The sequence below is a fragment of the Littorina saxatilis genome, linkage group LG7, assembly GCF_037325665.1.
Source record: "Littorina saxatilis isolate snail1 linkage group LG7, US_GU_Lsax_2.0, whole genome shotgun sequence".
Taxonomy (NCBI): Eukaryota; Metazoa; Mollusca; class Gastropoda; order Littorinimorpha; family Littorinidae; genus Littorina; species Littorina saxatilis.
The window spans coordinates 6,659,849-6,679,091 of NC_090251.1; the positions used below are offsets into that span (position 1 = coordinate 6,659,849).

The 19,243-nt window shown below is 42.5% G+C and overlaps 1 protein-coding gene across 1 annotated transcript in view; it reads left to right on the top strand.

Annotated features, from left to right (window-relative positions):
* Positions 1–18,961, top strand: part of LOC138970565 (chromodomain-helicase-DNA-binding protein 1-like) — a 33,015-nt gene extending 14,054 nt beyond the window's left edge. The window contains exons 12-25 of the mRNA XM_070343031.1: positions 755–920; positions 1,542–1,730; positions 3,962–4,085; positions 4,434–4,585; positions 5,582–5,640; positions 5,912–6,120; positions 7,891–7,989; positions 8,998–9,083; positions 9,567–9,681; positions 10,860–10,968; positions 13,690–13,757; positions 15,175–15,395; positions 15,719–15,796; positions 17,957–18,961. Coding sequence (XP_070199132.1) covers positions 755–920; positions 1,542–1,730; positions 3,962–4,085; positions 4,434–4,585; positions 5,582–5,640; positions 5,912–6,120; positions 7,891–7,989; positions 8,998–9,083; positions 9,567–9,681; positions 10,860–10,968; positions 13,690–13,757; positions 15,175–15,395; positions 15,719–15,796; positions 17,957–18,073 — 1,792 coding nt within the window. The 3' untranslated portion in view covers positions 18,074–18,961. The remainder of the gene's footprint in view (positions 1–754; positions 921–1,541; positions 1,731–3,961; positions 4,086–4,433; positions 4,586–5,581; positions 5,641–5,911; positions 6,121–7,890; positions 7,990–8,997; positions 9,084–9,566; positions 9,682–10,859; positions 10,969–13,689; positions 13,758–15,174; positions 15,396–15,718; positions 15,797–17,956) is intronic.
* Positions 18,962–19,243: the final 282 nt, after the last annotated feature.

The following is a 19,243-nucleotide window of genomic DNA, read 5'->3' on the forward strand; positions in this document are numbered from 1 at the left end:
CTGGTCACTAATTGGTATTCAGTTGCTGACTATAGAACTGCCTGCCATGTTCACTTGCTGTGCTAAATCTGGTCACTAATTGGTATTCAGTTGCTGACTATAGAACTGCCTGCCATGTTCACTTGCTGTGCTAAATCTGGTCACTAATTGGTATTCAGTTGCTGACTATAGAACTGCCTGCCATGTTCACTTGCTGTGCTAAATCTGGTCACTAATTGGTATTCAGTTGCTGACTATAGAACTGCCTGCCATGTTCACTTGCTGTGCTAAATCTGGTCACTAATTGGTATTCAGTTGCTGACTATAGAACTGCCTGCCATGTTCACTTGCTGTGCTAAATCTGGTCACTAATTGGTATTCAGTTGCTGATTATAGAACTGCCTGCCATGTATACTTCACATTTTTGCAATGGGCGGTTCTGGTGAGGTTATGCCCCTTCTTTCTTTCGGCTGGTAACAGGCGAAACCTCGCTGCAAGATCACACGAGAAAGGAAAAAAATGTGCATTGTTCCCAAATAGCATGTCGCTTTGGTAACAGTTCGTGTGTAAGTCGTGCATTTTATACGGTAAAAAGACAATGGTAACAGGCGGAACCTCCCGGCAAGATCACAGGAGTTGTCTCGCGTTATCACCCCAGAAGCGCTCATTTCAATAGGACTATGTAAATACAGCAAAAACAGTCTACATGGCACTCAATTCAGGGACAATTACTTTTAGCTGTTTTAAGAAAGACTGTCCCTGATTTAAATTGCAGGCCAGTGAAAGTGATCCGGCTGATCGGCAGAAACACGGTGGAAGAGATCATCTTGAAGCGTGCGGAGGACAAGCTGAAACTGACGGACACGGTGATAGAGAGAGGAGAGTTTGACACGGTGGAACCTTCCTCATCCAAACAGTCCCTGGCTAAAGGTCCCGGGCAGGTGGGTGGTAAAAAGATAACTGGTCTTTGGTCTTTTTATTTATAATTTGAGATGGTTTCTGTGGCTTTTGCTCAGAATAAATTGAAACTGCATGCTCACGAAAGATTGTTGTTATGCCACATGTTTGTTTCATAGTGTTGTGAATAGACAAATAGGTAATACATTGTACTACGTTGCAAGCCCCTGGAGCAAATTTTTGATTAGTGCTTTTGTGAACAAGAAACAATTGACAAGTGGCTCTATCCCATCTCCCCCCTTTCCCCGTCGGGATATAACCTTCGTGGTTGAAAACGACGTTAAACATCAAATAAAGAAAGAAAGAAAGAATAGACAAATTCCGAAAATAATTCCGTCAGGTTTGTAGGGGTTGTGGGAGAGTGACCTTTTCTTGCAAAAACCTCATACAAATATTGGAGCGGCCAATCACTAGTGAAGGGTCTGTCAGAAACACTTGGAAACACGCACATGTTTCTTTCACACTCCTCACTAGTGATTGGCCGCTCCAATATTTGTTTGAGGTTTTGCAAGAAAAGGTAACTCTTCCACAACCTATTCAAACCCGACGGAGTTATTTCAGAAAATCTTTTATTGTGACAAATCTCTCTCTGTTCTCTCTGACAGCTGCAAGAAATCCTCAAGTTTGGGGTGGACCAGCTGCTGAGTGAGGAGGCGGAGGAGGAGGATGTGGACTTCACCACCATGCTGGGGCCCACCGTACAAGGGGAATGGCAGTCGGAGGATGCACAGAAAGAGGAGGAGGAGGAAGAGAAAGAGGAGGAAGAGAAAGAGGAGGAGGAGGAAGAGGAAGAAGTAAGTTTGGCAGTTCTGACTACAGTGGTTCTTCCTTTTTCAAACCGCCCAAAATCTGAGAAAAATCAGGTCAGAAATTAACCCCTTCACTGCCCACCCCGTATGTAATACTTGGTCATTTTCGGTTTGTCCTACGCCCATAACCGTATCTCATACGTGGGATTTGTGTCAACAACATTTCAGGACATTTCTGAAAACTAAATGGGAGGTAACCACTGTCCAAGTACTTGTAGGGGTTCTAAACACAGTTCTTTCCCATAGACCGTTCGGATAATGCTGTTATACTGTGGCAGTGAAGGGGTTAAGAGAGGGAGTCTTAAAATAGAAGGAAGAAAGTTCTAGTAAGTTAGAGGTTATAAATAGAAAATCTGAGAAAGCAGAGTCTGAAAAGGGATTGGAGTTGAGAGTAACATTTTGATTTCAAGAGTGACTTACTTCTTGCTTATAGAAGGTTTGCTCACTCATGTAGCTGATCTCTGATTGGATTGAAGGTTCATTGTCTTTCAGGTACTTGCAAGTGTTGATTTGTAGATCTTGGCTCTGGGCATTACATTTTTTTATTCTCAGTTCGATCTTTGATTTGATTTTAATTTGATTTTTCCGACAAATCTGTTAGTGGTACAGTGGAGTCCAGCTATAACGAACCTGGGTATAACGAAATCCCTCTTAACGAACTGCCATCGATTTCCCGGCAGACAGCCTTCTATTTCTTACTTGTTACTTTCCGGCTACATCGAACCTTTTGAACTCATTTGCATAACGAACCCCTCTTTTAACAAACACGTTTTCATCGCCCCAGAGCCGTTTTGTCTCTTAAAGTCACAAGGTTACAACGAACTGATGTCAATAATTGTCTCCAAAGACAAAAATACACAAAAATACACAAACAAAAGTGCACATCGCGTGATGAGCGAACTCTGAACAAACTAACAGCGGGAGGTGCACAGATCGAACCAAAACCGAAAGTTGTGGTGACGTCATGACATTTTGCAATGTACGTCAGCGAAGCTCGTGCACATGTGGTCTGTCTTGCTAAAAACAATGGCTGACGAACATGGTTTCGAAATCTGGAACTGATTTTTTGTTTTCTCCGATCCATGACCGAGTGACGCGATATATAGCCTTTGCCATTAAAAACGCGACAAACGATCGACGGAGGTTTTTATGTTACTGGTTATAGCAAGCACCTGTGGTTTAGACTTTGTTAAAAACAAAAAAAACCTGCACGAAAAACTCATGCAAGAAGACACATAAAACACGTGGCGTTTCATTGAGTACAAAATTGAAACGAAACAGCTGGAGTTATGAATGGGTTATAGTGTCGAGAACTGCACGTGTTTTCCATTATCGGTACTTACAGCTTCAAATCAACACAAGTTGTGGCCGAAGCAACCGACAGTGGCATTGACAGTAATAAAGGTCACGGGTTTTGAGTGAATGAAACGTTTTACTGAATTAAACGCCACGTGTTATACGCGTCTTCTGACATGAGTTTTCCGTGCACTTTTTTGTTTTTGACGATGTCTAAACCACAGGTGCTTGCTATAACAAGTAACATAAAAACCGCCGTAGATCGTTTGTCGCGTTTTTAATGGCAAAGGCTATATATAGAACCACACGTTCATTTGAATCAATACTCTCCTCAGGCAGTGAAGTCTCCTAAATTGCTCAACACTGTGGACAGTCCGGAGTGCAGTTATGTCCCGTGAATGAGCGAGTCAAAGTTATATCGTGAAAACTGACGCTTTTCATGCACCTCCCGCTGTTAGTTTGCTAGAGCTCTCTATGGATTATATTATGAAGCTCTTGAAAACATGCAGAGATTGTACTCTCCAAGGAAAGATCGATGGAACGATCATTTGAAGGTGAGTGGGAAAACTTGTCTTGAGGCCATTTAGGGTTGAAAACTCTACAGCGAATTACTGATATAACGAACTAAAATGTATCTCCCTTGAGATTCGTTGTACCCGGACTCCACTGTACTTCTCTTTGATGCAAACACTGGGCATATGTACATTTGGGCTCTTTAATATATCTTATCATTCACATCTAGATTTAAAATGAGAGTCAATTATGACTGAATATATTACCAGTATATTCTTTCAGATCTCATGGTTACAAAGATTCTTTCTTTGACATTCACACTGTGCAAACAACGAAAAACAAAAGAGCCACAGATGATCAAACTCTGAAATGATCATGTTCAAGGATACAATTTTTTCCACTTTCAGGTTGAGAATGGCACGTCAGAAGAGATGCCTCAGAGTATGTACATGTTTGAAGGTCACGACTACTCCAAGGACACAAAAGACACGTCTGCTGCCGACACAGCCGCCCTCAAAACACTCATAGAAAGTAAGCTGTTTTGATATTGTCGTTCTTCCACTTCTTTTTTTTTGGTGAGGGGGGGGGGACGAAGATAACACTGGAACACACAGAAATGTGTAGGTCTGTGTGATTGTGAACAATGTTTCTTGCTCCTTTGTTGTAACTGGACAGTGATTTCTTCAATGATGAAACTGTTTTTTATTGTCTCTACTACCGATATGGCTATCCGAGACCATCAATGATGAGAACTGTTACTGATTCTAATGATTTTCAACAACTGTGTTTATTTGTGCCATTGTCTGAATCTTAAGATATTCAGATGCATTGATGTCATTTATTTTATGTTTAACCTTTGGAGATGTGGATGTGTCACAGTAAGCAAAGCCGAGAAAGAGGAGAGTTCATCAGGGGACAGAAGCCTGAGGAGAAGGGGGACAACTGTGATGCTGTCGGGTTTGTTACCGGAGACTGGCAGAAAACCGCGCAAACAACTGTCTCCTGAAGAACTCGAAGCGCAAAGAAAAAAGGTAAATGTTTAATGTATTCATACTTTGCCTTTTTTAACTTTTTAAAAAATTTTCATCAGTCTTCAAAATGCATTCTCAGAGTACTAAGCATGTGTAACATTTTCTCAGGTAAGGATTGACATGACCTGAGCTAGAGCTAATCCAGCAGTAAGGATTGACATGACCTGAGCTAGAGCTAATCCAGCAGTAAGGGTTGACATGACCTGAGCTAGAGCTAATCCAGCAGTAAGGGTTGACATGACCTGAGCTAGAGCTAATCCAGCAGTAAGGGTTGACATGACCTGAGCTAGAGCTAATCCAGCAGTAAGGGTTGACATGACCTGAGCTAGAGCTAATCCAGCAGTAAGGGTCAGAACGATTCCCTGTAAGTTGCTACATTCAGTGGAACTCCCCTTTTAAGAACTCTGAGAAACTGAGAAAATCAGGTCTTAAAAAGGAGGGAGTCTTAAAATGGGGGTAAATTTACTGAGGTTATGAACAGAAAGTCTGAGAAAACAGGGTCTTGAAACATGCGCACGTAAGGTCACATTTATAGCTGCTTGAAACATGCACACGTAAGGTCACATTTATAGCTGCTTGAAACATGCGCACGTAAGGTCACATTTATAGCTGCTTGAAACATGCGCACGTAAGGTCACATTTATAGCTGCTTGAAACATGCACATGTAAGGTCACATTTATAGCTGCTTGAAACATGCACACGTAAGGTCACATTTATAGCTGCTTGAAACATGCGCACGTAAGGTCACATTTATAGCTGCTTGAAACATGCACACGTAGGTAACAACAGTTCCCAGTCAGTGGACCCTGATCCAGGCAAAGACTTCAAGGATTTTTGTCATGCGAGGAAAAAAGATAGGTTAAACACATTCACGTGTGTACAACAATAGCAGAACAATAGTCCTCGATTACTATTTTGATTTAAAAGATGGTTATTCAAGGCACACGTGAAATGCAGGATTCACTTTACGTTGTTATTTTTTTCTGTCCCAACAGAAACAAGAGGCAGCAGAGAAGCGGGCGCAGAAGGCAGCAGAAGAGAAACAGAAGAAAAAGTAAGTTTGACTTTGAGATCTGCATGGAAATCTATTTGAATTTGGTGGGTTCAAGAAACATGAACATTTTCAGCATGCACCCCCAAAAATGGAGTATGACTGCTGAAATGATCGGGGGGGGGGGGGGGGATCATTCAGCTCGTGCAAAACACAAGTGTAAGCGGGAGTTGCAGCCCATGAACGCAAAAGAAGGAGCCAAAAGAAACATGCTTTTTTTCCCCATTCAGATAATGAAGGATTGAATTGAAGTGAATTTACTTTTTGTCTCCAGGGAGGCGCTGTGGAAGAAGCATTCCTACAAGTCGGTCAACATTGTGATAGAGAGCGAAGGCGAGGAAGAGGAAGATGAGGAGGAAGAGGAAGGCAGACAGGAAGAGGAGGAAGACCGGCCCAGGAAGGCGATCAACTACGTGAGTGGTGACGTGACAAAGCCTGTGACCACGGCGAAAACACCGTTCAACATCATCGTACATTGTGCTGGTTAGTCAAGTGTCAATGATTTTTGTTAGTGATTAATTGGAGTTTTGTGGCTTGACTTTCCTTGTCTGTGTCTGTGTGTGAGTGTGTGTTGTGTGTGTGCGTGCGTGCGTTCATGCAAGCGTGTGTGTGTGTACTTGGTGTCCTTTGGTGTACAGCAGACTTCCACTAACTCGCGGTCTTTGGGGTCCAAAGATTTTTGATCGCGATATATCCGATTCGCGATGCAGTTTGGGGTCCAATTAAAGGGAAGAAACCGTGTTCTCTTCTGAGTCAGAGAAAAACGCGGTTATTTCCCTTGTTGGTCACAAAAAGCCTGTGAGCGTCACGTTGGCGTGTGTGCGTTTGCCGTGTGAGTGCATGTGTGTGTGTGTGTGTGCATGTGCGTGTGTGTGCGCGTGCGCACGCACGCCTGGCATGTGGTTGTGCTACAATGTTCATGTGTATGTGTTACTGCGTTTCTCGCAAATGTGACGCTTCTGTTGGCAACTAAGTTCTCAAAAGATTTGTGTGAGTCTGAGTTAATGACACGCGTTTTGTCTTTGGCAGAAAGCATGTAGATTTCTTCTTTGATTGTTTGCTTTTTCTGCCACCTGCTATAACGCAAAAAGCTGAAGCACTTCATGGCGCCTGTAGAAAATCCGGGGCGTCTAGCTGAGATCGCGATTAGCGGGACTCGAGTGTTAAATTGCATGCCTGACTAGATTGCAGAAGACTGAAGCGCAGTTTAAGCACTTGATTGGCGCCTGTGGCCACCCGGACCATCTAGCAGAGATTGCAATTAGCTGGACTCAAGTGTTCAACTGCACACCTGACTGGCCATACTGACTGGTCAGACACTTAACCTCTATAGGCACGTGGCCAATTTGACGATACCGATCGTGGCATGAAAGTTCTTGACTGAGTGGGGCACGTGCGCGTGAAAGGTTTGTTTTTCTTTTGTTCGCAGGTCTCGATCAACCCGTAATGTACACAACCTGAAAACAAACACACACGTAGAACACTATTTGGAGAGACTGAGGGAGAGAAAGAGAGAGAGACTGATAAGATGAAATGACAATTTACTGCATGATGAAAGGCCATCAGATCCAGAGAGAGATAGCGTGGTTATGATAGAAAATTTTTTCATGATCTGTACTATTTTTTGGCCTTTACGTGACTAATTTTTAAAAAAAAAAAAATTTTTTAAAAATTTGTTTTAAAAGGTCGGTCCTGTTTTTTGGGGGGTCCAAGAGGTCTCCGCGATATAGCCGAATTCGCGATTTAGTGGACCGCGAGTTAGTGGAAGTCTGCTGTACTTCCTTTCTTCATTTTTTAAATGACATTGTTTGTAACAGTGTCGCTTGAAAAGTTGAAAGTTATGACTAATTCTGATGCAGGGTGTTTTGTTTTTTGGGGGACAAAAATGTTGGCTGTTTTTTGGGGGACAAAAATGTTGGCTGTTTTTTGAGGGACAAAAATGTTGGCTGTTTTTTGGGGGACAAAAATGTTGGCTGTTTTTTGGGGGACAAAAATGTTGGCTGTTTTTTGGGGGACAAAAATGTTGGCTGTTTTCGATCTTCTTCTATCCCTGCATCTTGTGTGTTTACCGCTTCAACAGGAATGCATATATGTGATCATTTTACCACCCACCTCACACACTGGACAGGCGCCTCCCGTCGACCAGCTATATGTCGTCTTTTAGGGATGATGACTTTAGTTCTCTAGCTCAAGGTGTTTGTGCTGACTTGAATAATGAATAAGTATTATGCTAGAGCACAAACCGTGTTGCAGATGATAGCGGTTTGTGGGGAAGAGGCGGGCTGTTCTCTGCGGTATCTGCTCGCTCTTCACAGCCACAGACACAGTATGAGCTGGCTGGCAAAGTCAAAGGTTGGTACTCAAACCCTTGTTTTTTTATGATTATGTACAAGGTGACCCCAAACAAATGCAACCCACAAAATTGCTAATTACTTCTACATCTGTTGACCAAATTGCTTCATATTTGGTGTACATTAACTTCAACCTATGCTTGACCAGTCCACAAAGTGGTAAATTTGTATGTTAAATCGTCTAATTTCAGTGCAATTTCAAAAAAAGTTTCAAAATTCGGGGATCAACTCAAAAGAACGAGGTTTGACTTTGAGCGGCAGCCATACTTGGCTGATTTAAACCCTCTGTTTTGTGGTGATGTGTTTTTCCTCTTTTTTTCCTGTGCGTGATATATTTAATGTGTAATAAAGGATCAGGGGTGGGACTTTTCCGCGAATCCGCGGATTTCCGCGGACACAACTTACGAATTCCGCTGGAGTAATCTATTTTTCCGCGTCCCATTTCATCACAGTATCTATAACTTGTTGACTGAATGATATGGAGAGAAGTGAAGATGGAACAGAACACTGGAGGCTTGAGAGTTAAATTGTGCTGACTGAAAACTCCTGATAACTAATACTGTAGTCATGTTGAGCTTCAATGCATTGGGGCGTCACTTGGATCATACTATTGCCAGTATTGGATTATGGATACATGGTTCATTCCGTAAATATGCACCATTACAATGTTACCATTGTTGTGTGAAAGTGTTTTTTATGTTTGGTAGGGAAACATTTTTTTATTGGGGGGGGGGGGGGGGGTTAGGAGAATGTCTTTTTTACCTGATCCAAACAAGTTGAATTTTAGTCTCAGAATGCACCAGATTGCACAGATTTTAATGTACCATTTAGAAAAAATCGGGGGAGCATGCCCCCGAACCCCGCTAGAAAAAAGGGATTTCCTCTTTTTTCCTCACAATAGTCCCACCCCTGAGGATACTTCCACACACAGAAAAGCTTTCAATGTACACCCTTAGATTCCGGTGTACATAATATTTACATGCATTGACCGAACTGAGTGTGATTTCAGACCTGTCTCTTGGAGATTGTCACTTGATACCAATGACGAAGTCGGATGACACTGACGATGAAGACTCCGCAGAGTGCAAAGACATGGTAAGTGTCTCTCTGGTTTTATTTATTCAAAACGATTTTGTGACCTGGATGTTTATCATATCTTAGGTTTTTGTAGGTTATACAGTAAAGGTGGTGCTGTATGAGACCTCAGATGATTATTGTCTGTGTTGTAAATGCTACCCAGAAAATGTGCTGGTAGGTTTGTTATTGCAAGAGCGGTACGTTTAGCATGCTTCAGTGGATGCTATCTGCACTTGGTTAGACAGGAACTCTGTCATTAACCGATAAGAGAGGAAAGACAAAATCCACAAATAGAGCGAATTAAAGAAACAAGCATGCACGTGGGCATGTATACACACGCACATGAACACACACACACATGCACACACACACACACACACACACACACACACACACACACACAAAAACACACACACACACACAAACAAACCTCTCTATCTTTTTTTTGCGAACACTGTCACTAAGCTGTCATGTTTGCTTAGCGTATCCCGGTTGTTACAGCTGGCGCTCATCATCGCCCAGACAAGGGATCGTCGCAACCGGCTGTCTGGCATCAAACTGCCTGCACTCAAGGAGGGGCTGGAAAAGGTCTACCTCAAAGCAAGGCAGCTCAAAGGTCAGACGCATCTGTAAAACAGTACAGTGTAAACCCTTTTTTTAAGGCCTTAAAAAAACAAAGGCCCTAGACAGCAAGGAGCTAATGCAAATGGGGGTGAATGTACACAGGCTATGAACAGATAATGTGAAAAAACAGGGTCTTATAAAGGAGGGTGTTTGAAATTAGGGGAGGGGGGGGGGGGGGTCTTGAAAGGAGGGTCCCACTGTTCTGTGACTTGTATTGGATTGGATTGGATTGGATTGGATAAGATTTACAGTCCAGTGAGGTTACCCTCATGGAAATTCGGGCTGCTTTCTCCCCGGGGAAAGCGAGCTGCCATACATACGGCGCTACCCATATTTTTTTTTTTCCTGCATGCGTGTAGTCATGTTTCCTGAGACTTAATGCCGTGTGAGATGGAATTTTTTTTTTTTTTTAACTTTATTCCAAGTCCCACGGGTATTTGATGGACATTTTTATCTATGCCTATACAATTTTGCCAGGAAAGACCCTTTTGTCAATCGTGGGATCTTTAACGTGCACACCCCAATGTAGTGTACACGAAGGGACCTCGGTTTTTCGTCTCATCCGAAAGACTAGCACTTGAACCCACCACCTAGGTTAGGAAAGGGGGGAGAAAATTGCGGCCTGACCCAGGCCTGAACACGCAACCTCTCGCTTCCGAGCGCAAGTGCGTTACCACTCGGCCACCCACACAGAGGCTGTGGTTCAAATAAATCCTTTCCTGAAAAGCACACACATTACAACTAAAAATGTCCAAGGCAATCCAATCAGTGTCTTGCCAGCAAGGTTCTTGGAACATTTTGAGAAAGTTTATTATCTGTATCACAAGTGTTTGTCTGTTTAAAAGACCACTGGGGCGAAGTACAGTAAATGTCACGTTTTGTTCTGTCATAGATTAAACATTCCAATAACCTACCATAACCTACCATAACCTACCATTCTTCATTGTTGATACAATGTAGGTCCAGTGGTACCTGCCATGTGGGGCCCCTCTCATGAGAGGACACCTCCCTTAAAAGGACACATTTTCGGGTCCCTTTGTCTATTATCTCTACCAAAGTATACCTGTCATGACAGGCCACCTGCAATGTAGGGACACCTTTACCTGGTCCCAAGGCTGTCCTTTCATGGCAGGTACCACTGTAACTTAAATTTTGCTTGTTGTATTGCAGCCAGTGTGCATCTACCGCGAATTGGTCACGACACGCCCGGCTTCAACTGGTACGGAACGGAACGTCTCATCCACAAAATCCTGGCTTCCAAGGGAATTCCGACTTTTATGTATCCTTACATATGACTATTGCTATGAGAAAATTTTGCGGCATGGTTGTGAATTGTGTCATTCAGGCAATTATTTTTGCTACAATGCAAAGCCACTAGAAAAGAAGAAGGAAAAGAAGAAGATGAAAGGTGACAATTAAGAGAAAGCTACTGGTCGCGGCTAGTGGTAGATTACTGCGAGGTGCGCGACAAGCCATGCGTTGCTCAAAATCACAGTGGCCCGCTCAGAGCAAAGTCGCTCTGGATTGGTCTATGCAACGGGCTTATAACGAGGCAAATTGCTTCAAAATGGCGACGAAAAAGGCACGAATGCTGCGAGAGATTAATAAAGTTTATTGTATTGTATTGTATTGTATTGTATTGTATTGTATTGTATTGTAGATATGAAAAAAGTTGCACTTCTTAAACTAGCAGACGATTCGGTCAGTGAAATCGTCAGACAGAACGTAGTTATGATGGGAAATTTAGCTGGGGTAGTCCCTGAATCTTGAAAAGCGGTGGATCCCTCGGGTCACGTCGAAAACCACGCTGAGAAGACCGCAACACGCTACATGGCATCGCAGTGTAAACACCGCCGCCATCTTGGAATACGAAGCGCGCGGTGGGCGAGCATATCCCAAAGCCGCTCGCCGAGTGCTTCGCGAGCGCTTTCCTGCACTGCCCCAAGAGACGGCTTTCTGTCATGCGCACTGCGGGCGACCCGAGGCAGACCGCTCTGGGCAACTCGTCTCAGGTCATAGCTGTATGACAATAGGTTGCGGTTAGCCGTAGACCTCTGCGCACTATCTGCCGCGCACCGAGTAGTCTGCAGCAAGGTGGCTGCAAACTTGCAGCGACCTTGCTGCAACTTTTGACATTCTGTGAGGGTGTGGGCAGGAAGAGATGTCATGGTCAAGTTTGTCACAGATGGGGATCAGGGAGGTAGAGAGAATGAAGAAGTTAGGTTTATGATAGTGTTTCTGCTGTTTGCTATCAGCCTGTTTTGTAGGTTCGTCTTGTGATTGATTTCCTTGAGTTAACATTGTGCAGACTCTTGTTTGTGTTCCTATGTGGGCACACATAAAGATCCCAAGCCCACAGCGAAAGTCTCGTTGCTTGGAAAACACTATATGTTAATTGGATCTGTGATCCAAACATGCCTTTTGGTCAATCTCGATGGCAGTTTATTCAACGAGCCTTTTGGTCAATCTCGATGCAGTGATGTACATTTTTCTAGCAGCCTTTAGGACAATTGTCCTGAAGACTGAAAATCAATAGGACACAGTGTCCTGAGATTGCAATTTCAATAGGACAAAAACACGACTCGTAAAACCGCATTTGAAAAGATTTTTCAGTTTAAATTCTCGGTTGACGTTGTTGTTGGTTCAGCTGAAGCCACAGTGGCTGGCGAACGCAGCATGGACATCAATGTCTGCTGATTTTTTATCTGCTTTGAGCTTTTTTTTCGGACCCATGTCGTTTCTCTTTCGTTTTATTTTCGTTCGAACGCACAACGGTTTTTCCGGATATTATGACGAAAAGTAATGCCTTGCGCATGTGCGAACATGCACGGGTGGTTCCCATTGGTTTAAACGATTTATTGCTGAGCCAATGAATGCACTCGAGGCACCATATGGGTTCGGTTTTCTTTTTTTCTTCTTGATCCAACTTGAGGATAAATTAATTCAAAGAATCAGATCCCATATGGTGCCTCGTTCACTCAACAAACTGTTCACACGCAGTGCATACTTTCGCTTGGCAAAACCGAAACCAGCTTTCCTCACGCAGTGTTTACTTTCGCTTGGCAAAACCAAAACAAGCTTTCCTCTTGAAAATTGAACAGTCCGCATGTCCGCTTCATTGTCAAAAACGATCGGACCCTTGACCACTTCTTCTGTAGGTTAATCGGACCTGTGTCCTGCTGGGGTTAAAGCTATAGGTCCTGGGGAAATTGGATCGGTCAGAGACCGGAGACCGACTAAAATGTACATCACTGTCGATGGCAGTTTATTCCACTCGCCCTACAGGCTCGTGGAATAAACTGCCATCGAGATTGACCAAAAGGCATGTTTGGATCACAGATTCAATTAACATATATATCTCGACATTCACTGGTCTTAGGGTTTTTGTTTTCAAAGAAGAAAGAAACTTGCTTGAACACGGACCACTTCTCCAAGCAAAATCAACAAACCTAATTCACTCGCATTCCACCTCAAGGTCTCGGCCAACCAAGACTATGGCATACTCGTAGCAAAGCCGGCGAATGGTACCGTAAACCAAGAATAGTGACGTAAGAGAATAGAATGTCGTCTTTTGATTTGGAACGTGACGTGTTTCAGAACTTCTTCTGGACAACTCGGATGGTCTTCTGCGTAGTGGTTGGCACGAGATTCTTTTTCTTCTTCGACAGTTCATCCTCCGATACTGTAGCAAAACGTTTCATCTTTTTTTCACTTTCGAGTATGCGGACGACGGAACTTGACAGCTAAAAAGTAGTCCTTTCGGAATCATTACGCCGAGTCTGAACATGAGGTCTGAACATTGTTTTTAGGCAGGATCTAGGTGAAAGCGAGGCTGTTCTTATCTCTGTATACAGTCGAGAGAGAGAGAAATACATGTCGAGACATAATCACATGTTAGCAAGCAAGGTTATTAACTTCTCTTGGTGGTACGGGCCAGATGTAAGTATTTGTGAATACTTTGCCTCACATATTATTGTTGGGAATCCTTAACACCCCACAGCTATTACTATCCCAGAAGGAAGGCAGCCAAGAGGAAACAGGTCACCCCTCCTTCTCCCCCATCTAAAGGTAAAGTTCTGTTCATTCCTGGAACATCTTCAACATTTGTGCAGATATGATCCATATTGGTTGTACACAACTCACACCATCTAGACTGTGTAGTTCAAATTCTTTCATGGTTTATTTGTTTGTTTACAAACGTATTCCATTTCAGATTTGGTCAATGGGAAGGTCCAATGGTGTTTGGGGATGACATGAAGTCCAAAGCAAAACGTCTGCATAGTTTCAGTAGTGAAGAGACTTTTGTGTGTTTCGATGGATCGTCCACGACCCAGAAAGTACAGTGAAGGTTAAATGATGTTTCAGTCATTGTTATTGCATGGGTGGGATTCTTCCGGTATATGCCGGAAATCCGGATTCGATTATGGCCTTCTTTCTTTTTTTCTCTTTTTACATTTAGTCAAGTTTTGACTAAATGTTTTAACGTAGAGGGGGGAATCGAGACGAGGGTCGTGGTGTATGTGCGTGTGTGTGTGTGTGTGTGTCTGTCTGTGTGTGTGTGTAGAGCGATTCAGACTAAACTACTGGACCGATCTTTATGAAATTTGACATGAGAGTTCCTGGGTATGAAATCCCCATACGTTTTTTTCGTTTTTTTGATAAATTTCTTTGATGACGTCATATCCGGCTTTTTGTGAAAGTTGAGGCGGCACTGTCACGCCCTCATTTTTCAACCAAATTGGTTGAAATTTTGGTCAAGTAATCTTCGACGAAGCCCGGACTTCGGTATTGCATTTCAGCTTGGTGGCTTAAAAATTAATTAATGACTTTGGTCATTAAAAATCTGAAAATTGTAAAAAAAAATAAAAATGTATAAAACGATCCAACTTTACGTTCATCTTATCCTCCATCATATTCTGATTCCAAAAACATATAAATATGTTATATTTGGATTCAAAACAAGCTCTGAAAATTAAATATATAAAAATTATTATCAAAATTAAATTGTCCAAATCAATTTAAAAACACTTTCATCTTATTCCTTGTCGGTTCCTGATTCCAAAAACATATAGATATGATATGTTTGGATTAAAAACACGCTCAGAAAGTTAAAACGAAGAGAGGTACAGAAAAGCGTGCTATCCTTCCCAGCGCAACTACTACCCCGCTCTTCTTGTCAATTTCACTGCCTATGCCGTGAGCGGTGGACTGACGATGCTACGAGTATACGGTCTTGCTGAAAAATGGCATTGCGTTCAGTTTCATTCTGTGAGTTCGACAGCTACTTGACTAAATGTTGTATTTTCGCCTTACGCGACTTGTGTTTTTTTTCGTTTGAGGTTGGTTCGTCTTCAGGATTCATGACATTTTTAAGTCCCACCCATGTTATTGTCATTGAAACATTTTTTTATGCAAGATGTCCTGTTATCACATGGAATCAGAGACAAGATTTAGGTTAAAAAAAAATAAAGCTTTGGTTTTACAGTGTCCAAGGGGGATGATGATGCAGACGATGACACAGATGACGTCAATGACGACGAGCCCACCCCCTCCACCAGTCACCATCATCACAGAAATGCCGCTCCACCTTCATCCACAAGAGTTTCACCGTCAGCGTCTTCACTGGATGAGTTCTTCTCTGGCGTAGCTGTGCATCTCTTCAACATGCCTCTCGACACAATGACGCAGTACAAACGTCAGATCATAACATATCCTTTTAAAGAGAGAGAGTGAGTATGTGTGTCTGAGTGTGTTTTGTGTAAATAATAACATATCCTTTTGGGGAGAGGGAGAGAGTGTGGGTGTTTGCATGTGTGTGTGTGCGTATGGTAAAATCATTGCGTATCCTTTTGGAGAGAGAGATTGAAGGTGTTTGCATACATGTGTGTGTGTGTGTGACTGGAAGTCATACCATATTCTTTTTGAGATAAAGAGCAAAACTGTGTGTGTGTGTGTTTAAAGGGGAGTTCTGCATTGTATTAATTCATTTTCAAATAATCAATGTGGCAATGAATTTCTTTAACATCATCACTTATGATGGAGATGTGGACAGCTACGTGCATGCCAGCACCACACACCTGGTCGTCTCCCCTGACACTGACGCACAGGTAGGCCGCTAACTGTCCCCTGTTTCTTTTAGGCGAGAATTTCATTTCATTTTCTTTTCATTACTTTATTGTCCCATCGCTGGGAAATTCGGGTCACTTTCTCCCAGTGGAAAGCTAGCAGCAACAGAGTCGCGCTACCCAGGTGTCTGCGTGTTTAGGTGTATTCAGCCACCTGCATTTATGGCATATGGTCTCTGAGTCTGCACATAAAGTTGACCAGTGTCCATCCCGGCCCGGAATCCAACCTGCGACCTTAGGATCACAACTCCAGTGCTCTACCAACTGAGCTAACGGGCCCCCACTGGCGAGTTTAGTGAGTGGGGTGAGGAAGTATCATTTCTTGGACCCATCTTGCGGCGAGGAACGCTAGGATTTGGCAAGCAAAGGCTAGCATGCCTTGGACATGCTCGCTATGCAAGAAAAAATAGCGGCAGCACAGCTGCCAATCCAATTGGCTGTCAACGGCTGTTTATCTTCTTCTTCTTCTGCGTTCGTGGGCTGAAACTCCCACGTACACTCGTGTTTTTTTGCACGAGTGGAATTTTTACGTGTATGACCGTTTTTACCCCGCCATTAAGGCAGCCATACGCCGCTTTCGGAGGAAGCATGCTGGATATTTTCGTGTTTCTATAACCCACCGAACTCTGACATGGATTACAGGATCTTTTCCGTGCGCACTTGGTCTTGTGCTTGCGTGTACACACGAAGGGGGATAAGCCACTGGCAGGTCTGCACATAAGTTGACCTGGGAGATCGGAAAAATCTCCACACTTAACCCACCAGGCGGCCGCGACCGGGATTCGAACCCTCAACCTTCCGATTAAGAGGCCGACGTCTTACCACCCCGCCACAGCGCCCGTCGCTGTTTATCGACCAGTGCAGACGACCTTTTTTGAATCAACCAATGGTGTTTAATTCTCGTGTATTTATAGACATCAAACCGTTTTATGTACATTCCTGCTTCCTAGCTCCGCGAGCGGTTAGCCGCAAGTATGTCTCGCCTGAAAGAAACGCGTCTGTTTGATATGCCATTCGTTTCATATCATTTATTTTGATTGTCTATAATCTTGTCCCAGTATTAATTGATTAAGTAATAATGAGTAGGGTCATTGCTGAAATACAGCGCTTTTTGTCATGGTACCCCTAAGGTTGATGCAAAAACATCCTTTTTTTTGACAGCTCATGCAATCAACACCTGCATCAGCAAAATGACACAGGAAATATGCAAGATAGATAAACAATACAACCTGTTTTGCATAGATAATTAATTTGCCTTTCTCTTTGTATGTAAAAGTTTGCTTCTGCGGCTGCCATTGTCTGGAATTCTCTCCCTTCCTCCGTTCGCCATTCTGCTTCTAAGGACTCTTTCCGCAGTTCCCTTAAAACGCACCTTTTTCGCGAATCCTTGTAAATTGTCCTTGCCATCTTTATAGACTGTTAGAGGTGAAGTTAGATTTGTTGTTTGAATGTGTCTTTTTTTGTATAGTTGCTTCAGCTTTGATTGAGCTATAGGGTTCTGTATGAAATTTGCATTTAGTCTTTCTTTTTCTTGCTGAGTGTATGTACAGTCCAGAGAGGAGACGGACATGGTGTGAGCTTGTCCAGGGGGGTATATGAACATCTCAGTGGCAGGGGGATGGAAGCACTTGTTAATGAGTGGGAGTGTGTATGCGCGTGGTGTGCACGAGGATGTATGCACGTGAGTGATATTTGTAAATGTGTATTATTATAATATCATCTTTGTATTTATATTATTGAAATTGTTATATCTCGATGTACAGCGCTAAGAGCATAGTTAAATTTGTGAAGCGGCGCTATATAAGCTATCTTTATTATTATTATTATTATTGTCAAGTTGTGCCTCTTCTGAATTTTCATTGATTTTTTTTACCTTTTTGGTACCTTACGATTTTGTCAGGTCTATTTTGGGGATACCTTTATTTTGGCAGTGGTCACATGACCCCTGTAAAAGAAATCTTTGATCCAAAAAGTGTGCCAGATAGCCAAGTGGAAGGCCTTTAATGGCATAGAAAGTTGGAATGAATTGGCAAGGAAATGAATGTTTTAGTTAGGGTACGAAATTGGATGCAATGATTTTTTGCCGTGTTTTGTTAAAAAAGCCTTATTCAATGTGCACTTGCCACTGTGGTTGTTTTACAGGAAGTGAAAAAAGTGCGAGGGAGTCACAGCTGTTGTGTCCTCACTTCTGATTGGCTGGAGGAAAGTCTGCGCAACAAAAAGCTGATGCCGACAGATCCATATGCCTTCAGTTTGTAATGTGCCAACACTTCTGGCTGCAGTCGATAACCAGGCCAAGGTTGACTGCTTCATATGGATTCTGCTGCTCAAGGAATCGAATGTTCATTTACAGTGGAACCCCCCTTTTAAGACCCCCCAATTTAAGACTCCCTCCTTTTTAAGACCTTGTTTTCTCAGACTTTCTGTTCATAACCCCCATTTTAAGACTACGGCCTTTTTAGGACCCGATTTTCTCAGATTTTTGAGGTGTCTTAAAAGGGGGTTCCACTGTACTGTAAATGCAGATGGTCATTGGTGTATGAATTAAGATCATTATGTCCAAGGTCATTGGTGTATGAATTAAGATCATTATGTCCAAGGTCATTGGTGTATGAATTAAGATCATTATGTCCAAGAACTTAGCTACGCATCTTTACAGATGAACACCTATTATACGCCAATCACAAATCTGTTGAAAGCTTTTATTTTTTGTCAGAATAAATCAGCATCCATCATCCTGTCCACGCCATTTTGAACCTTGGTAAAACTTGAAGTGTACGTCATTGTACCTGTGTACTTTTGGGCAAGCATCCTTTGTTCATTTTGATAAAAAAAAAATTGTTTGATGGCAGTAAAAGACTCGTAAAACATCTAATTATTGCAAGTAGATAATTTCTGAAGCAAAAAAATCATCGCTGTTTTCCCATGTCTGTGAATCTGACTTGTGAGTCATGCAGTTGTTTTGTGAATGGAGTATATGCACAATTTTTTGTTTGTTAAAAAAATAAACAAACGATTTGTTAGTGAGAATTTCAGTTTTGAGGAAGGATCTCAGGACAGCAAGTGTATCCTCGATCATTAATTGTGGGATTACTTTTGAAGTTTGCAAGACTGTGATATTCATGAATAAAGTCTGTTGTTTTTTGACATGACAGTGTATACAGTGTTTGTGTGTGTTTGCATATGTGTGTGTGTGTGTGTGTGTGTGTGTGTGTGTGTGTGTTTGCATGTGTGTGTGTGTGTGTGTGTGTTTGCATATGTGTGTGTGTGTGTGTGTGTTTTCATATGTGTGTGTGTGTGTGTGTGTGTGTGTGTTTGCATATGTGTGTGTGTGTGTGTTTGCATATGTGTGTGTGTGAGTGAAAGTTGCAATAGGCAACCAGCCTACCTACAGTTTAAAAAAAACATCTGTTGAATGTTTCAGCTTAG